Source organism: Natator depressus, chromosome 5 (genome assembly GCF_965152275.1).
Source record: "Natator depressus isolate rNatDep1 chromosome 5, rNatDep2.hap1, whole genome shotgun sequence".
NCBI lineage: Eukaryota > Metazoa > Chordata > Testudines > Cheloniidae > Natator > Natator depressus.
Window position 1 is genome coordinate 19,770,357 of NC_134238.1, and position 18,243 is coordinate 19,788,599.

General features: G+C 39.5%; 1 protein-coding gene across 2 annotated transcripts in view; it reads left to right on the top strand.

Annotated features, from left to right (window-relative positions):
• Positions 1-18,243, top strand: part of WDR7 (WD repeat domain 7) — a 346,874-nt gene that overhangs the window by 56,704 nt on the left and 271,927 nt on the right. For both annotated transcript variants that reach the window (XM_074952395.1, XM_074952396.1), the window contains exons 11-13: positions 1,327-1,575; positions 3,250-3,470; positions 12,569-12,764. In XM_074952395.1, the coding sequence (XP_074808496.1) occupies positions 1,327-1,575; positions 3,250-3,470; positions 12,569-12,764 (666 nt within the window). The remainder of the gene's footprint in view (positions 1-1,326; positions 1,576-3,249; positions 3,471-12,568; positions 12,765-18,243) is intronic.

The window sequence follows — 18,243 nt, forward strand, 5'->3', positions numbered from 1 at the left end:
CAGCCTTTCCTCACTGTTCACACTAACATTCTCATCCAGGCAATCATTATCTCACATCTTAACTATAGCAACGTCCTCCTCCTCCGTTGCTGACAAATGCAGTCTTGCCTCCCTTAAATCTATTCATAATGCTGCTTCAAAAATAATCTTCCTGTCTTGTTACGTGGACCATATCACGCATACGCATACACCTTTTGAATTCCTCCACCGACTCCTTCCCCCTCCCCCTTTCCACTACATGAACTACAAAGTACTTGTCTGCCTCTTTTTAGGCTCTTCATGGCTGCGTGTACTTTGCCTATAATTTCAATGTTCTGTGAAGATGTAGACTCCCACCTCCTCTCTGTCAATGATGCTGCCCTTGGTTGGCCATTTGTCACAGTTTCAGACAAACACCGCTGTGCACCTCCCATGTCACCTCTTTATGCATAGAAGAAGCTCCCTGTAAAAATCTGCAAGGTCACTCACTACATTATCCTCTTTTAAATCTCTCTTTATTTTGTGATGACTACAAAAAAAAAAACAAAACAAAACCCTTCGCTGGTGGTTAAGTGAGTGTTATGACCACTGCTTATTATACTGATTTCAGTTGTCTTGCTGTTCCCTTGTGCTTCCATTTTCCTGATGTATTTGTCATAGCTACATGCTGTCTGTTGCTTTAAGATTTTAAGCTCTTCAGAACAGGGACTGTTTCTTTGCGTTCTTACAGTATCTAACACAAAGGTGTCCTGGCTCCAAGTGCTACTGCAATACAAAAAATAATGTACTTCACTCAAGCGACTAATACTAAGCATGTGCACAAGTATATTTAGAATCAAGAGACGTTCAACAAGATGTTAAAGAAAGGGGCTGTGAGTCAGTAGATTCTTCTGATCAGGCAGTAAACCAGTGCTGCACTGTGTTCCTACAGCAGTCCTCTTTCAGATGAGATGTAGAGTTGAAGTCTTAGTTGTGTTTTGTCATTGAAAAAATTCAATAATACTTTTTACAAGACTTAAAGGAGTTAACTGGGGTCTCTTACTAAATTTCATGTCTGGTAATTGCCATCTGTCTAAATAAGTTCCTTGTGCTGTTTAAGTTGGATACATTCTTTTTCAATTCCTTTCTCAAACTCTGGTCTAGTATTTCTGTGTGCAAGTAGAGTTGAGTGTTAAAGTTTGAAAGTGACTGATTGCATTGTTGTGGTAGGTGAATTAATCTCCAATATGTGTTTTGTACTTACTTCCAAGGGCGTTGTAAAATTTACTAATATTGATAAAGGGCTTTGAGATCTTCTCAAGACAGGTGCTGTAATTATTTTAATCACTTTTTTTTTTTTTATAACAGGACTGCAAATGACAACTTCAACTTCTCTGCAAGAAGCTTTTTGTAAACTTACTCCTTGTCCGGCTGGAATCATAGACCAATTAAGCTTAATACCAAACAGTAATGAACCACTTAAAGTTACAGCCAGCGTGTATATCCCAGCACATGGACGCCTGGTTTGTGGTCGTGAAGATGGAAGCATTGTTATTGTGCCAGCTACTCAAACTGCAATAGTTCAGCTTCTGCAAGGAGAGCACATGCTCAGGAGAGGTATGTAAGCAAACATTAGACATGCATGGCTGAATTACAAAAGGTGCTGGTCATCTCCAAACAATGTTGAAATAAGTAGGAATTGTGGGAAGTCACTTTTCAGCATCAGATGCTTTAACAAATACAGCATCAGGTGCTTTAGCGAATAGGAGATAAAAAGGGAGCCATTTTTACAATACCCTTGATATCCCTAAATTCTTTTATATCAGGAGAAATCTAAATAGTGAACACTAGCTGGCTCCCAGCTCATGTCATGCTTTCTGGAGTGGCTCACAACTGTTAGTGCCTACCTCATAGCAGACTATCAGAAAACAGGGTAGACACCCCAACGTGGTGTCATGTTCTATAATTAGATTTCACCAAACCGGTAACAAATGTGAACTCCTGGATCACTATACCAATCCTACCGTGGAGTCACAGACAGTCCCCTTAGACTCTCCAGTCTATCTTGCCACCCAGGAAAACTGGACTTTGTGATAAAAGGTCACTTACACCAAAAATCACACCACATCAGGTTGTTCCCAGCCCCAAGAGACCAATCACATACCTCAGATCAATTGATACTCTAGATCTTACACCAAAGGCAATGCTGGTAGCCAATTCTATAAACTAAAGGTTTATTAGCTAAGAAAAGGAAATGAGAGCTGCTGAGAGATTAAAGCAGGTGAAATATATGCACAGGTGAGTCACAGTTTATAATTCCAAATGGTGGCAGTGATGTAATAAACTGCCAGTTTCCCAAAAGTCTTTTCAGGGTACCCAGATTGTCTCTAGGTATCACCACTTTGCATCTGGTACACTTCCCTGTAAGAGTCCAAACAGTCCAGAAATGAAGGATATTTCCTTGATTCCGTACTTACAGCTTCTCCTCACAGAAAACAAGCCGACAGTGTCACTGCCCACGTGGGCTTTTCCTTTGATGGTAGAGCATGATGAATGCATTTTGAGTCGTTGACCTCCAATCATCACACACAGTGACCACTTGCTTTGCAATTAGCTCTTTTCTATTAGAGTTCTTCATTTGCATTCTGCAAGGTTTCTTTCTCCTTTGATGGGTTATTTAGTTACAGCGGTACACACAATATAAATGTTTGCTACTACATTATAACAGGACAGGGGTGGGGGAAGCTTCCTAACAGTGGGGGAGCCAACAGTGGCTGAACTGTGGCCCCACCTCCTTGCACTGCCCCACCCCGGGGCCCCACTCCCACACTGGCTTTTCCCCCACAAGACCCTGCCGACTCCTCTTCCCCCCTCAACCCCCGGTCACGCGTCCTTATGGCTTGTAAAAAGTGGGCCACGGTCCGCTGTCCCACTCTGTTCCAACTCCCCTGTAACAGGATACAGATAAGTGAAAACAATGCAAGTAACATCCCATTAGTTTTCATGAAGTTTAAACACCAAATACACTCTTATACATTTAACAATCACTGTGATCTATATTAATAAACCATAAACAAGTGAATTGGCCTGGGGCTTTGGCATGAGCTGGTACCTGGTCTACCAGTGTCACAACTAGTATATCTGTTTGAGGGGTGAGGAAGGAAGGGTGAAGATTTGAGAATTTTCCCTGCCTTTTCTACCACTCCTGCTAAAATTATACTCAGTTTTGTAATTTAAAAATATTGTTGAATATTTAAAGTTATTAAACTTTTTTTTTAAATTATTTCCCAGGTTGGCCACCTCACAGAAATCTCCGGGCTCATCGGAACAAAGTTACATGTTTACTGTATCCTCATCAGGTCTCATCTCGTTATGACCAAAGATACTTGATCTCAGGTGGTGTGGATTTTTCAGTCATTATATGGGACATCTTTTCTGGAGAAATGAAACACATCTTCTGTGTCCATGGTGGAGAGATTACACAACTTCTAGTTCCACCAGAAAACTGTAGTGTAAGTTTATATTAAATGTACACTAGTATCGTGGCTTCACCACTCGTCTATAATGCAGTGCTCCAAGAATTATATTGATGGAACCCTTATAATGAGTGTGTGTGTATACAGACATTTTGGACAAAACAAACAAAATTTACTAAATTGAGAGACGTGTCAGTCAAACTCAATTCACATTGACATGTATAGGTGCTAATTGTTCGGAGCAAAGTGAAATTATTTCATGATTTTGCTTTTTTAGTTGAGCAATTAAGACAGTAGTTCATTAACTGACAATTAAACTTTGTCTAGCAAACAGATGATAGTACGTTTGGTATATTGCTTCAGTAGTGAGCCAGGTGTTTTATAGGAAACATGAAGACAAAGTCCCTGCCTTTAAGATATTACAGTCTGAATAGACTACTGGTAGATGGGTGAAGCGATGCAGAGGGAGAAGTGCTTATCTTGTTAGCTCTGTGATTTTGTTTAATATTTTTTAAATGTTGCAGTCTAATTTAGCTCACTTTTATTTTTTTTTTAAGAAATGAGGAGTCCGGTGGCAACTTAAAGACTAACAGATTTATTTGGGTATAAGCTTTCGTGGGTAAAAACCCCACTTCTTCAGATGTTTTTTTTTTTTTTTCCAAATGGTTTTTTACCCACGAAAGCTCATGCCCAAATAAATCTGTTAGTCTTTAAGGTGCCACCGGACTCCTCGTTGTTTTTGTGGATGCAGACTAACACGGCTACCCCTCTTATACTTTTATATTAAAGGAGAAGTCAAGCATTTTAAGACATTTGAATGAAGTGGGTTTTAAGGAAATATTATTAAGTAAAAGAGTGAGCTGCTGGTTCATTGTTTTGATTATTGAAGTTGATTTATAATTAAAACTGTTTTACACAAAATACACACACATGTAAATATAGATATACGTATATGCAAAATATATTCTTGGGACTTGTCTATACAGTGGGTGACAAGCTGGGGTGTAACGTATAACACTTTAGCCTGTCATAAAGTAGCTGTCTGTGCAGACCCTACTGCAGTGCGCTAAAAGTCCCCTAGTGCAGTTTCCCCTGGAGGGGAAGTGAGGAGCCTGTGAGCTGCTGCTCCTTTAAGAGGAAGGTAGTGTAGAAGACTAGAGCCACAAAGTCATCAGAAGAAAGGAAGGAGCAGCAGAAGGGAAAGGGCAGCAAGGAAACGTAACTGCCGCTGGTTCAGTAGGAGGGTTGGCTGTCTGGAAAGGTCATGAGGAAGACACACAATAGCAGAGGTCCCAGACAGTGCAGTGGAGGCAGTAGTCATTGATTTTGGAGGTGGGGTGCCCCCACTGCAGTTGAGTGGTTTTGTTTTTGGAAAGAGTTTATTTTTGGGAATGGGAAGGTTGGGGTGAATAGGGACCTAAGGTAAGTACTGCGGGTATTCTTGAGGAGCATAGAGGAGAAGGAGTGAGAGAGATGGGGGCGGGGGGTTGTGTTTCCTGAGGATACTGGGGGCTGTGTACGATGGGAAAGATGGGCTGAGTTCCTGGGGGCTGGAGGCTTTAGGAAAAGGAACCAACTGTTCCCTTCAGGGATTGGGGCTGAGGAATGTGCTTGCAAAAAGGGTTGGGGGCTAGGTGAGGGTTAAAGGCAGAGATAGGTGGGTTTCTGAGGGATGGGGCCACTAAAGTAAGATTTGAAAAAGAAGGTTATCTCTTCTCTTTCCAAGCCCATCTGGTACTCTGAATAAATGGCAGAGCACTTTGGAACCTAAAGTTTGGGTTAAGGGCTTGAGCTGACAGCTGCTTTTAGGCACCCAGTTCAGTAGTAGGAGAAGGGAGTGTAAATGGACATTGGGGGTTAAAAGAAGGGCAGCTTGAAATAAATTTTCCCTTCCTGGTGGCATCCCTTGATATTTTGTAATACTTTTTTTTGTCTGGGGGCTGAAAAGGTTGGGTACCACTGGAAGGAAGTCATATAACCTTGCCAACTTTCTGCTGTCTACATTTTTTCTCTTCCTTTAGTTCGGCGCTGCTCTTGGCTAAGCCGTTCTGCTTTATTCTTGTTCATTCCCATACTCATAATTAAGGCTAAGACTTTGTCACGGAAATTTTTCATAAAAGTCAGGAACAGGTCACGGGCAATAAAGAAAAATTCATGAAAGCCGGTGACCTATCCATGACTTTTACTAAAAATATGTGTGACAAAACGGGGAGCTGTTGGGGTCCCCACACCACCCCGAGGGGCCTGGCTAGGTGCTGTGAGGCTGCTCTGGGGCACCCCCTGCGGTGGCTCCAACCTGTGGAGCACCCTAGCTGTCACAGGCGGAGTGCAGAGCTGTCACCTGCTGCAGCTCCCAGGTGCTGCCAGCTCAAGTCACGGAGGTCTCGGGAAGTCACAGAGTCCATGACTTCTGTGACCTCTGTAAGAAAACCGTCGCCTTTATTAACTCCACCAAACTTCCCTTCTAAACTAAAATATTTTGCTGAGAGTGAACTTTTTATGGCCAGATTTTAGAATCCCTGCCAAAAAAAGAAAACATTCACAATAGAACTACTTACAACTAGGGCTGTCGCGTGATTAAAAAAATTAATCACATGATTAAACAATAAATAGAATACCATTTATTTAAATATTTTTGGACGTTCTACATTTTCAAATATAAAAGTGTACAGTGCTCACTTAATATTTATTTTTGATTACAAGTATTTGTACTATTAAAAAAAAAAGTGTTTTTCAATTCACCTAATACAAGTACTGTAGTGCAATCTCTTTATCATGAAAGTTGAACTTACAAATGTAGAACTATGTACAAAAAACCTGCATTCAAAAATAAAACAATGTAAAATTTTAGAGCCTGCAAGTCCACTCATTTTTGCTTCTTGTTCAGCCAATCGCTCAGACATACAAGTTTGTTTACATTTTCAAGAGATAATGCTGCCCACTTCTTGTTTACAATGTCACGTGAAAGTGAGAACAGGCGTTCGCATGGCACTGTTGTAGCAGCTGTTGCGAGATATTTACGTGCCAGATGCGCTAAAGATTCATAAGTCCCTTCATGCTTCAACCACCATTCCAGAGGACATGCGTCCATGCTGATGACGGGTTCTGCTCAATAACAGTTCGAAGCAGTGCAGATCGGCACATGTTCATTTTCATTATCTGAATTAGATGCCACCAGCAGAAGGTTGATTTTCTTTTTGTAGTTCGGGTTCTGTAGTTTCTGCATCTGAGTGTTGCTCTTTTAAGACTTCTGAAAGTATGCCCCCTACCTAGTCCCCCTCAGATTTTGGAAGGCACTTCAGATTCTTAAACCTTGGGTCGAGTGCTGTAGCTATCTTTAGAAATCTCACATTGGTACCTTCTTTGTGTTTTGTCAAATCTGCTGTGAAAGTGTTCTTAAAATGAACAACATGTGCTGAGTCATCATCCAAGACTGCTATAACATGAAATATATGGCAGAATGCTGGTAAAACAGAGCAGGGGACATACAATTCTCCCCTCAGGATTTAAGTCACAGATTTAATTAATGCATTTTTTTTTTAATAAGCGTCATCAGCATGGAAGCGTGTCCTCTGGAATGGTGGCTGAAGCATGAAGGGGCATACGAATGTTCAGCATATCTGGCATGTAAATACCTTGCAAATGCCTTTGCTTGCTTTTTGGTGACATTGTAAATAAGAAGCAGGCAGCATTATCTCCTGTAAATGTAAACAAACTTATCTGTCTTCGGGATTGGCTGAACAAGAAGTAGGACTGAGTGGAAATGTAGGCTGTAAAGCCTACAAAACATTGTTTTGTTTTTGAGTGCAGTTATGTAACAAAAAAAAAAAAAATCAACATTTGTAAGTTGCACTTTCACGGCAAAGAGAATGCACTACAGTACTTGTTTGAGATGAATTGAAAAATACTATTTCTTTTGTTTATCATTTTTGCAGTGCAAATATTTATAATAAAAATAATATACACTTTGATTTCAATTACAACACAGAATACAATATAAAAATGTAGAAAAACATCCAAAATATTTAATAACTTTCAATTGGTATAGTATTGTTTAATAGTGTGATTAAAGTGGTGATTAATTGCAATTAAAATTTTTTAATCGCAATTAATTTTTTTGAGTTATTGGCATGAGTTAACTGCAATTAATTGACAGCCCTACTTACAACCTTAATTAAAGCAGGACAAATGAGTTGCTGTGTTTTGTAATAATTACAAAAAAAAACCCTTAAAAGTTCTATTTCCCTCGCTTCCTCCCCACCAAATGTTCAAGATTGGCATCCTTTTTAAGAAAAAAAAACACATGCAGCAGATTGATTTGAAGCAAAGGTGGTAATATCCTCTATAAAACTAATTTCACAAATGGAAGGATTGCTGCTAACGGAATGACCAGTTCGGTTGTGCTGGTAGTTTAAAGCACATCAGTAGATGTGCTTAAAGACCAAAGGGATACATAAAAAGTGAAGGAGGTGGGGTCTGAGCATATTTGCTGAATGCCTGGCAAACATCCGTTCTGTTGAGCATTTGAGAGCTAACCACATTATATGCTGATCACTGAATCATAATATCTCTGTTTACATGGTTCAATAAAGCTTCACTTAACCTTTGACCAGAGCACTACTATTTATTGTGGTATGTATGCAGATTACACCTTATGGCATGTTAAGTGAAAAGGAATTTTCTTTCAATTATTTTTTAAATCAAACTATATGAGATCCTACAGTCTGAAATGAAACACTGTTTTTGTTTCTTTAAGATGTTGTCAATGTGTGGATTTTTCATGTGTGGATTATTTTTCTCACATTTTTTAAAATAACTATTACATTTTTACACCAAAAGATAATGGATGAAGAAGAGTAATAAGCGTGGATTCAGATTTTTAAATGAATGATTTTTAGTCTAGGCTTTTTAGTTAAATGTAGACATTTTAAAAATGTAGTTTAATTACACTTTCACCAATGTGCTAACCTTAGCTGCACCAAGGAGCAAGTCAGCCTAATGCAACAGAAGATGTTTCCCATGGTCTTAAAATTGTATTCCCAGAAGAAAAAATAACGAAGAGGGTGAGGGTCCTGGGTACAGGATTTTGTTCCTTTGAAAAAGAACTTTCTATTAAAATCTTTTAAAAGGTTATAATTGGACAGGAAGCTGGATAAATGTAAAATCAGCATAAATGCATGAAGAAGAAGAAGAAGAATTTTTCTTATATATAAAATGCCTTCTTTCACAGGATGCAAAATATCATTATAAATTATAGGTACATCACTACTGAAATGCACGTTCAAAAATAAAACAATGTAAAACTTTAGAGCCTAAAAGTCCACTCGATCTTATTTCTTGTTCACCCGATCGCTCAGACAAACAAGTTTATGTTTGTAGAGATAATGCTGCCTGCTTCTTGTTCACCATGTCACCTGAAAGTGAGAACAGGTGTTCGCATGGCACTGTTGCAGCCGTGTCGCAAGATATTTACATGCCAGATGCGCTAAAGATTCATATATCCCTTCATGCTTCATCCACCATTCCAGAAGACATGCATCCATGCTGATGACCAGTTCTGCTCGATAACGATCCAAAGCAGAGTGGACCGATGCATGTTTATTTTCATCATCTGAGTCAGATGCTGCCAGCAGAAGGTTGATTTTCTTTTTTGGTAGTTCGGGTTCTGTAGTTTCCGCATCTGAGTGTTGCTCTTTTAAGACTTCTGAAAGCATGCTCCACACCTCGTCCCTCTCAGATTTTGGAAGGCACTTCAGATTCTTAAACCTTGGGTTAAGTACTGTAGCTATTTTTAGAAATCTCACATTGGTACCTTCTTTGCATTTTTGTCAAATCTGCAGTGAAAGTGTTCTTAAAACGAACGTGCTGAGTCATCATCTGAGACTGCTATAACATGAAGTATATAGCAGAAGCATCATCGAGTGTCATCAGCATGGAAGCATGTCCTCTGGAATGGTGGCCGAAGCATGAAGGGGCATACGAATGTCTAGCGTATCTGGCACGTAAATGCCTTGCAATGCTGGCTATAAAGTCCCATGTGAACTTTGTTCTCACTTTCTGGTGACATTGTAAATAAGAAATGGGCAGCATTATATCCCATAAATGTAAACAAACTTGTTTGTCTTAGCGATTGGCTGAACAGAAAGTAGGACTGAGTGGACTTGTAGCCTCTAAGATTTTGCATTGGTTTGTTTTTTTGAGTACAGTTATGTAACAAAAAAAAAATCTACATTTGTAAGTTGCGTTTTCATGATAGAGATTGCACTACTGTACTTGTATGAGGTGAACTGAAAAATACTATTTTGTTTATAATTTTGTTTTTTACGGTGCAAATATTTGTAATAAAAAATATATAGTGAGCAGTGTACACTTTGTATTCTGTGTTGTAATTAAAATCAAAATATTTGAAAATGTAGAAAAACATCCAAAAATATTTAATAAGTTTCAGCTGGTATTCTATCATTTAACAGCGCAATTAAAACTGCGATTAAGCATGATTAATTTTTTTGAGTTAATCGTATGCATTAATTGTGATTAATCGACAGCCCTAATAAGTACGCTTTCAAACTGGAGAGGTATCAGAAAGAATGATCCTCACAAGATATTATGGCATACCTACTATAATTCTGATGGCTTTTGATGCTTTGTTGTTCAGCACTGGGCCTGATCTGTGCCCTGTATGGGTATGTAACTCCCTTTGATGTGAAAGGAGGGTTGTGATTTTTATAGAGTTTGAAGTGTGCATTGTGCTCTGCAGATACCAAAGAATTCATGGGCTAAGTTTTTGACCCCATTGATATCAAAACTCATGTATATTTTGGTGGGATAAGAATTTAGCTTATTCTGTATATTCTAAATTATGTTTATGCAGCATTCACCAGACTGTGCTGTAATTTACTACCAGGATTAGGTATTCATTGGTAAATGGAAGATGTCTTTTGTTAATGAATGGACTTCTGGAGGTAATCTGCTGGGATTAGAGTTGTTTTGGTGGAGTGGAGTTTGCATGTATATAATGGTGGGTTGCAAAAGAAGGAAAAATGCAGTTTGTGGGTCACCTTAGTAAAAAGTTGGGGAACCATTGCTCTACATGCATATAGAAAAGTTAGTCATACATTACGATAATAATAATGAACATTATGTCAGCAAATTATATTAAAGTAACTTAATTTACATGTGCCATAACACATGTATTTGGTTTCAGAGTAGCAGCCGTGTTAGTCTGTATTCGCAAAAAGAAAAGGAGTACTTGTGGCACCTTAGAGACGAACAAATTTTTTAGTCTCTAAGAAGCCACAAGTACTCCTTTTCTTTTTACATTTATTTGGGTGCATGATGTTGTTTTAATCTCAAGAGTTTACTCTAGAGTTGCTACTTAGAATACACCTTGGTACACTTGCAGGCAGTTGGATTTGTTTTGATTTTATATTCTAAAGGTTCCTTCTGTCTGTTTTCATCTGAATAAAATTGTATGTGCCAGTCTCTCTAAGTACTATGGCCTTCATTTAGGGAAGCATGTGTTTCAATATATCCCTGTTCAGAAAAACAATTTACACACATGCTTAAGTGCTTTTCTCAGTCAGGGCCTGTATCTGTTGTGGCAAACCATACACAATGATGTAAATACTTAGATTCTGTCTCATTTACTTTAATTGTTACTGGATGTTTATGGCTCCATTCAACTTACAACCGTTTAAAAAATTAACACTTGCCCAGAATTAAATGTAATATTAAATGTAGTTTGCAATGATGCTTGAATTTAAAGTAATAAAAAAAATTAAATTGTTCAGCAGTATCTTGCTTATAGTGTTTCTTTCTATTCAAATTATTTCTGATGGCTTGTCTCTATATGATTAGTTGATTATATTATTGATTAGTTATAAAGGCACATTTTTGTGTTTTCAATTATGCAAACATTAAAAGAACCACAGCCAATGGTAATAAAGAATAAGATTGGTCTTTTTTACAGAGAATCTTGTTTTGACAATTCACCTAAACACTTACTAATTGCAAATTGAAAGTGTCAGGAATAATTATATGCTTGTTTGATAGAAATTCCCCTTTGTCAGTTGTGTGTTTTGACCTTTAAAAAATAGGAAATCGGTTGGAGGCGCAAATGCCTTCTTCCTATCATTTCCTCTCCTACAACAAAGTTGTGAATTAATAGATTTACTAAAAATACTGTTTTAGGCTCTGATTTTACAAATGGCTCTACTTAGGCTGACCCCCAAGGAAGTCAGTGGGAAGCTGCATTGGATTTATAATTGCAGAGCTCCTTCCTGGATCAGGGCTGTAGTGTCATTCCCTGTATTGGCTCATGTTTCATGCTGTAATATAATAAAATGAAAACAAGATTCTTTTGAGCATAAATAATCTCTATTTGCTTTGAAGGTGAACTATTTTGTCAAATGGCTGAATTGTTTTTAAAAGACTGCAAAACTGTTCCAAGACATGCTTATTTCTTGTTCTTGTTGCATTAATTTTGCAGCTTTTCAGAAAACATTTCCGTAAGTGCTTGGATGAGATGCACTTTAAAAAAAAAAAAAAAAAAAAAAAGTATTTAAACCTTATCTCAGTTTTTTTTCTAAGAAGGAAAAATGTTAGATAACTTCAGTGATCACTTTTTAAGAACAAACAAACGTATAATATATCAAGGTATGAAAAGTTCAGAGCCTCTTAATTAATGTTAGTTAAGTAACATCACTGGTTTTGTGTAGTGGTTTTCAGATACTTCCATACTGAGACTCTTGTAGCATTAAGCAATATAGGAGAGGCAGGATGTTCATTATCCCCTAACACCTGTTCACAACCTGCCTGGATAAGCAATTATGTTCAAGTGGTTAACAGGTGACTTCCTAAATTCTGTTCCCAGCTCTTCAATATGTGCAACCTTTAGCAAATCACTTAAGTTCTCTTGGTGAAATCCTGCGCCCATGAAAGTCAAATGGGAATTTTGCCATGGACTTTGATGGGGTTAGGATTTCACTCTCTGTGTCTTATCTGTAAAATAGGTATGGTAGTAATTACAAAACTCACAGATTGTTGAAGTTTGTTTGTTACTTAGATCTCTGATGAAGAGTGATATGGAAATGTAAAGTAATCTTATTATGATCAAGACACGTTTTATTTTTCAGGGAAGAGTCCAGCACTGCATCTGCTCAGTAGCCAGTGACCACTCAGTAGGACTTTTGAGTTTGCGAGAGAAAAAATGCATTATGCTAGCATCTCGTCACCTTTTCCCTATTCAAGTAATAAAGTGGAGGCCTTCAGATGATTACCTGGTGGTGGGATGTTCGGACGGATCTGTGTATGTCTGGCAAATGGATACCGGTAAGGTCAAGTGCAAGAAACTGAACAAAATATCCCTTCATTTGGAGCTAAATTCTACTTTTTTGGGATATGTTCTATAAGGTTTGTCTAGCTTTCCATCTGCAAGACAGATTGGCATGACACCAAACATACATTATCACATTACCTTTGGGAAATATGACTCTCTAAATATGGAATATGCCTAGGATTCTTTGGTGCCACAGCTCTTGCATACATTCCAGTAGTTAAAACCAATAATTAGTTCTTGATTAGATTTAGAGAAATACAGTTAGCCGTGGTTATTTTTCCCCCCACTTAATTTCTTATTTATCTTTAGAAAAGCTAATTAATGCACTTGGGCTGGCAACTGCTGGACACACTGATGGAGACTTCAGTAACTAATTGTTTGAGTTTGTCCTTAAACTTGAAGTAACTGTTGAGTAAGCACGGTCTAGTGGTTAAATCAACAGGACTTGGAGTCAGGAAATCTGGACTTTTATTCCCAGATCTGCCATTGACTTCTATGATCCTGGGCAAGTAATTTAACCTCCCTGTGGCTCAGTTTCCTTATCTGTAAAATGGGGGATAATCATATATACCTACTCACGGGGGTGCCGTAGTTGATTTGTAAAGTGCCTTAAGATCATATGATGAAAGATGCTCTGTAAGCTGTTCTACAAAAGAAAAAGGACACTAAACTATCTAAACTACTACATGCAACAAGGGGCCACAACAGTGGTTCCCTTAACCCACCCAGCAATATTGTTAATCTATCCAACTATACTCTTAGCCCAGCAGAAGAATCTGTCCTATCTTGGGGCCTCTCCTTCTGCCCCTCCACCCCCACGAACATGATACAGTTCTGTGGTGACCTAGAATCCTATTTTCAACGTCTCCGACTCAAGGAATATTTCCAACACACCTCTGAACAACATACTAACCCACAGAGACCTTCCTACCAAGACTACAGAAAGAAGGATTCTGGGTGGAGTCCTCCTGAAGGTCGAAACAACAGACTGGACTTCTACATAGAGTGCTTCCGCCGACGTGCACGGGCTGAAATTGTGGAAAAGCAGCATCACTTGCCCCATAACCTCAGCCGTGCAGAACACAATGCCATCCACAGCCTCAGAAACAACTCTGACATCGTAATCAAAAAGGCTTACAAAGGAGGTGCTGTCGTCGTCATGAATAGGTCGGAATATGAACAAGAGGCTGCTAGGCAGCTCTCCAACACCACTTTCTACAAGCCATTACCCTCTGATCCCACTGAGGGTTACCAAAAGAAACTACAGCATTTGCTCAAGAAACTCCCTGAAAAAGCACAAGAACAAATCCGCACACACACACCCCTGGAACCCCAATCTGGGGTATTCTGTCTGCTACCCAAGATCCATAAACCTGGAAATCCTGGGTGCCCCATCACCTCAGGCATTGGCACCCTGACAGCAGGATTGTCTGGCTATGTAGACTCCCTCCTCAGGCCCTACGCTACCGGCACTCCCAGCTATCTTCGAGACACCATTGACTTCCTGAGGAAACTACAATCCCTCGGTGATCTTCCTGAAAACACCATCCTGGCCACTATGGATGTAGAAGCCCTCTACACCAACATTCTACACAAAGATGGACTACAAGCCGTCAGGAACAGTATCCCTGATAATGTCACAAAAAGCCTGGTGGCTGAACTTTGTGACTTTGTCCTCACCCATAACTATTTCACATTTGCGGAGAATGTATACCTTCTAATCAGCGGCACTTCTATGGGTACCCGCATGGTCCCACAGAATGCCAACATTTTTATGGCTGACTTAGAACAACGCTTCCTCAGCTCTCGTCCGCTAACGCCCCTACTCTACTTGCGCTACATTGATGACCTCTTCATCATCTGGACTCATGGAAAAGAAGCTCTTGAGGAATTCCACCATGATTTCAACAATTTCCATCGCACCATCAACGTCAGCCTGGACCAGTCCACACAAGAGATCCACTTCCTGGACACTACGGTGCTAATAAGTGATGGTCACATAAACACCACCCTATACTGGAAACCTACTGACTGCTATACTTAGCTACATGCCTCCAGCTTTCATCAGACCACACCACACGATCCATTGTCTACAGCCAAGCTCTACGATACAACCGCATTTGCTCCAACCCCTCAGACAGAGACAAACACCTACAAGATCTCTATCAAGCGTTCTTACAACTACAGTACCCACCTGCTGAAGTGAAGAAACAGATTGACAGAGCCAGAAGAGTACCCAGAAGTCACCTACTACAGGACAGGCTCAACAAAGAAAATAACAGAATGCCACTAGCCATCACCTTCAGCCCCCAACTAAAACCTCTCCAACTCATCATCAAGGATCTACAACTATCCTGAAGGATGACCTATCACTCTCACAGATCTTGGGAGACAGGCCAGTCCTTGCTTACAGACAGCCCCCCAACCTGAAGCAAATACTCACCAGCAACCACACACGACACAACAGAACCACTAACCCAGGAACCTATCCTTGCAACAAAGCCCATTGCCAACTGTGTCCACATATCTATTCAGGGGACACCATCATAGGGGCTAATCTCATCAGCCACACTATCATAAATCTCCCCACTGTATTTTCCACTGAATGCAGCTGATGAAGTGAGCTGTAGCTCACGAAAGCTCATACTCAAATAAATTTGTTAGTCTCTAAGGTGCCACAAGTACTCCTTTTCTCTTATCAGAGACTCGTTCACCTGCACATCTACCAATGTGATATATGCCATCATGTGCCAGCAATGCCCCTCTGCCATGTACATTGGCCAAACTGGACTGTCTCTACATAAAAGAATAAATGGACACAAATCAGATGTCAAGAATTATAACATTAAAAAACCAGTCAGAGAACACTTCAATCTCTTTGGTCACTCGATTACAGACCTAAAAGTGGCAATTCTTCAACAACAAAACTTCAAAAACAGACTTCAACGAGAGACTGCAGAATTGGAATTAATTTGCAAACTGGATACAATTAACTTAGGCTTTAATAAAGACTGGGAGTGGATGGGTTATTACACAAAGTAAAACGATTTCCCCATGTTTATTCTCTTCCCCCCCCCCCCCCCCATTCCTCGGACATTCTTGTCAACTGCTGGAAAAGGCCCACCTTGATTATCACTACAAAAGATCCCACCCTCCCCCACCCGTTCTCCTGCTGGTAATAACTCTCTCGTTTCAGTGTGTATGGTAACACCCATTGTTTCATGTTCTCTATGTATATTCATCTCCCCACTGTATTTTCCACTGAATGCATCCAATGAAGTGAGCTGTAGCTCACGAAAGCTTAGGCTCAAATAAATTTTAGTCTCTAAGGTGCCACAAGTACTCCTTTTCTTTTTGTTCTAAGTAAGTAAGTAAAAGATGGATAATACTCAAAATTACAGCTTTGAATTCAATTGGAAGCATTTAAGAGGATGAGAATGAGTTTTAAATAACAGAACAAACAACAGTGTATAAAAGTGATAGATATGATGTAGAAAATTATATATTCTAAGCTGTTACAGACATAGAAAGGAAATAAATCAAAATACGTATGCGGTGTTCATCTGTGGAAAGTTATCTCATTAAACCTACCACTGTAGTGAATCAGTAATACGCACATCTTCAGATGGACAGTTAGCCTGGATGACTTGATTCATCCCATTGTTGCTGGTGTGGGGGAAACATTACAGTAACAGATATTTTTCGCTGATGGGGAAAGAAGAGGTGGTTTCTGAACTGCAGTGAAAAATATGAAGTGTACAGGAAGCGGGGAAGGAAAGCACATCATGAGGTCTTATGAAATATAATTGGAGCAATAAGAGGACAGGGCATTAAGGGGAAAATGTCTGTGTGGAACCAGATTCATCCAACTTAGCAGATGAATGTAGCAAATTGTGCAAGGTTTTTTCGTCTTTGACAGTCTGAACTTCTCTTCAAGGAAGATCTTTCTTCATATCTGATGATGTAGCCAAGTTTTGTTGCTGTCTTCTTTTCTCTCAATACACTATACCAGGTAGAAGCAGGAGGAAGTCCTGCAGCTGTGCCTTCTATTTATCATTGTTTCACAGTCTGAAGTAGAAAATAACATCATCTATTGGGTTATGTTGATCATTTCACATACTGTTCAGTGTAAGGATGTGAATTATGCTTTTGTGTACCAGCAAAGCTTTGCTTACTAAGATGGAGACAAAGTTTGTACTGCCCTGGCCTCCATCTGTGTTTCCAGTAGGGAAAGGAGCAGTTTTAAATTGTACTGTGAGGGGGTACAAATGAGCTCCATGTGAGGGGGTTGCTGCAAGGAGGTAGTGAATAAGCACAGTTGTCTGGCTACTATGCTCATGGCTTTTCCTGGCAACTTCCACTCACTTTTGTGGTTGTGCTGGCCTCTGGCCCCCCTGGCATAGGAGAGGTCGTGGCTTCTTGTTTTGCTTCAATCCTTCATGATCATTTCAGTGCCTGGGCTGTTACCCACAGTTTAAATCCTGGTGTAACAGGGGTTACGTAAGACATTAATAAGCTTCTCAAACATCATTAACTGAACTAATACATATAATAATCCTGCTACCAGAAGTGTTTCCACAGTAGGATGTGGTTTAATATGAAAAGCACTTATATTTCTATTAATTGAGATTATTGAGTTTAGGAGAAATAGACTGTTTTTTTTTTTACTTAAGATAAGTTATCAAAGCATCTTATCTAGAACTGGAGCATGATTTTTTTTTAAAAAATACCCAGGTTGCAAGCAATTTTTTAAGTGATCTTATTGTAGGTATGTAATTGTCCAAATTGGAATTTGGCAAGGATACCATAACATTTCCATTTTTGCAAAATGACAAAAACCTTTAATTATCACCATGACGGGTTGGATCACAGAAACCCCCTGGGGGTTGCCACCTGATGTGCCAAGACTACTTCTGCTCCTGCTTTCCTGCCCTGTCAGCTTAGGACTTCAGTGCCCTGCCTGGTTTGAGCCAGACCCGCTAGCCTGCTGCAAACCCAGACCCAGTCTGAACCACGTCCCCTAACAGCTATAGGCTTAATTGACCACACTCAGTAGATTATTAACTTTGTAATGATACCTTCCAAGAGACCTTTTGCATGAAGCATATTCTAGTTACATTATATTCACACTCATTAGCATATTTTTATAAAATCATACAGAGTGCAACCTCACAATCACTCATAGTCCCAACTTACTAGTCAATGGCTATTAGCCAGGATGGGCAGGGATACAAAACCATGCTCTGTGAAGTGTCCCTAGCTTCTATTTACCAGAAGCTGGGAATGGGTGACAGGATGGATCACTTGATGAATACCTGTTCTGTTCATTCCCTCTGGAGCACCTGGCATTGGCCACTGTCAAAAGACAGGAAGAAAGTGGCTAAAAGATCAGTCATCTACCAGATCATATACCAGTCAACCATTTCTGTCGTAAACAATATCCTACTGTGCAAATATCCGAGCACCCATTGT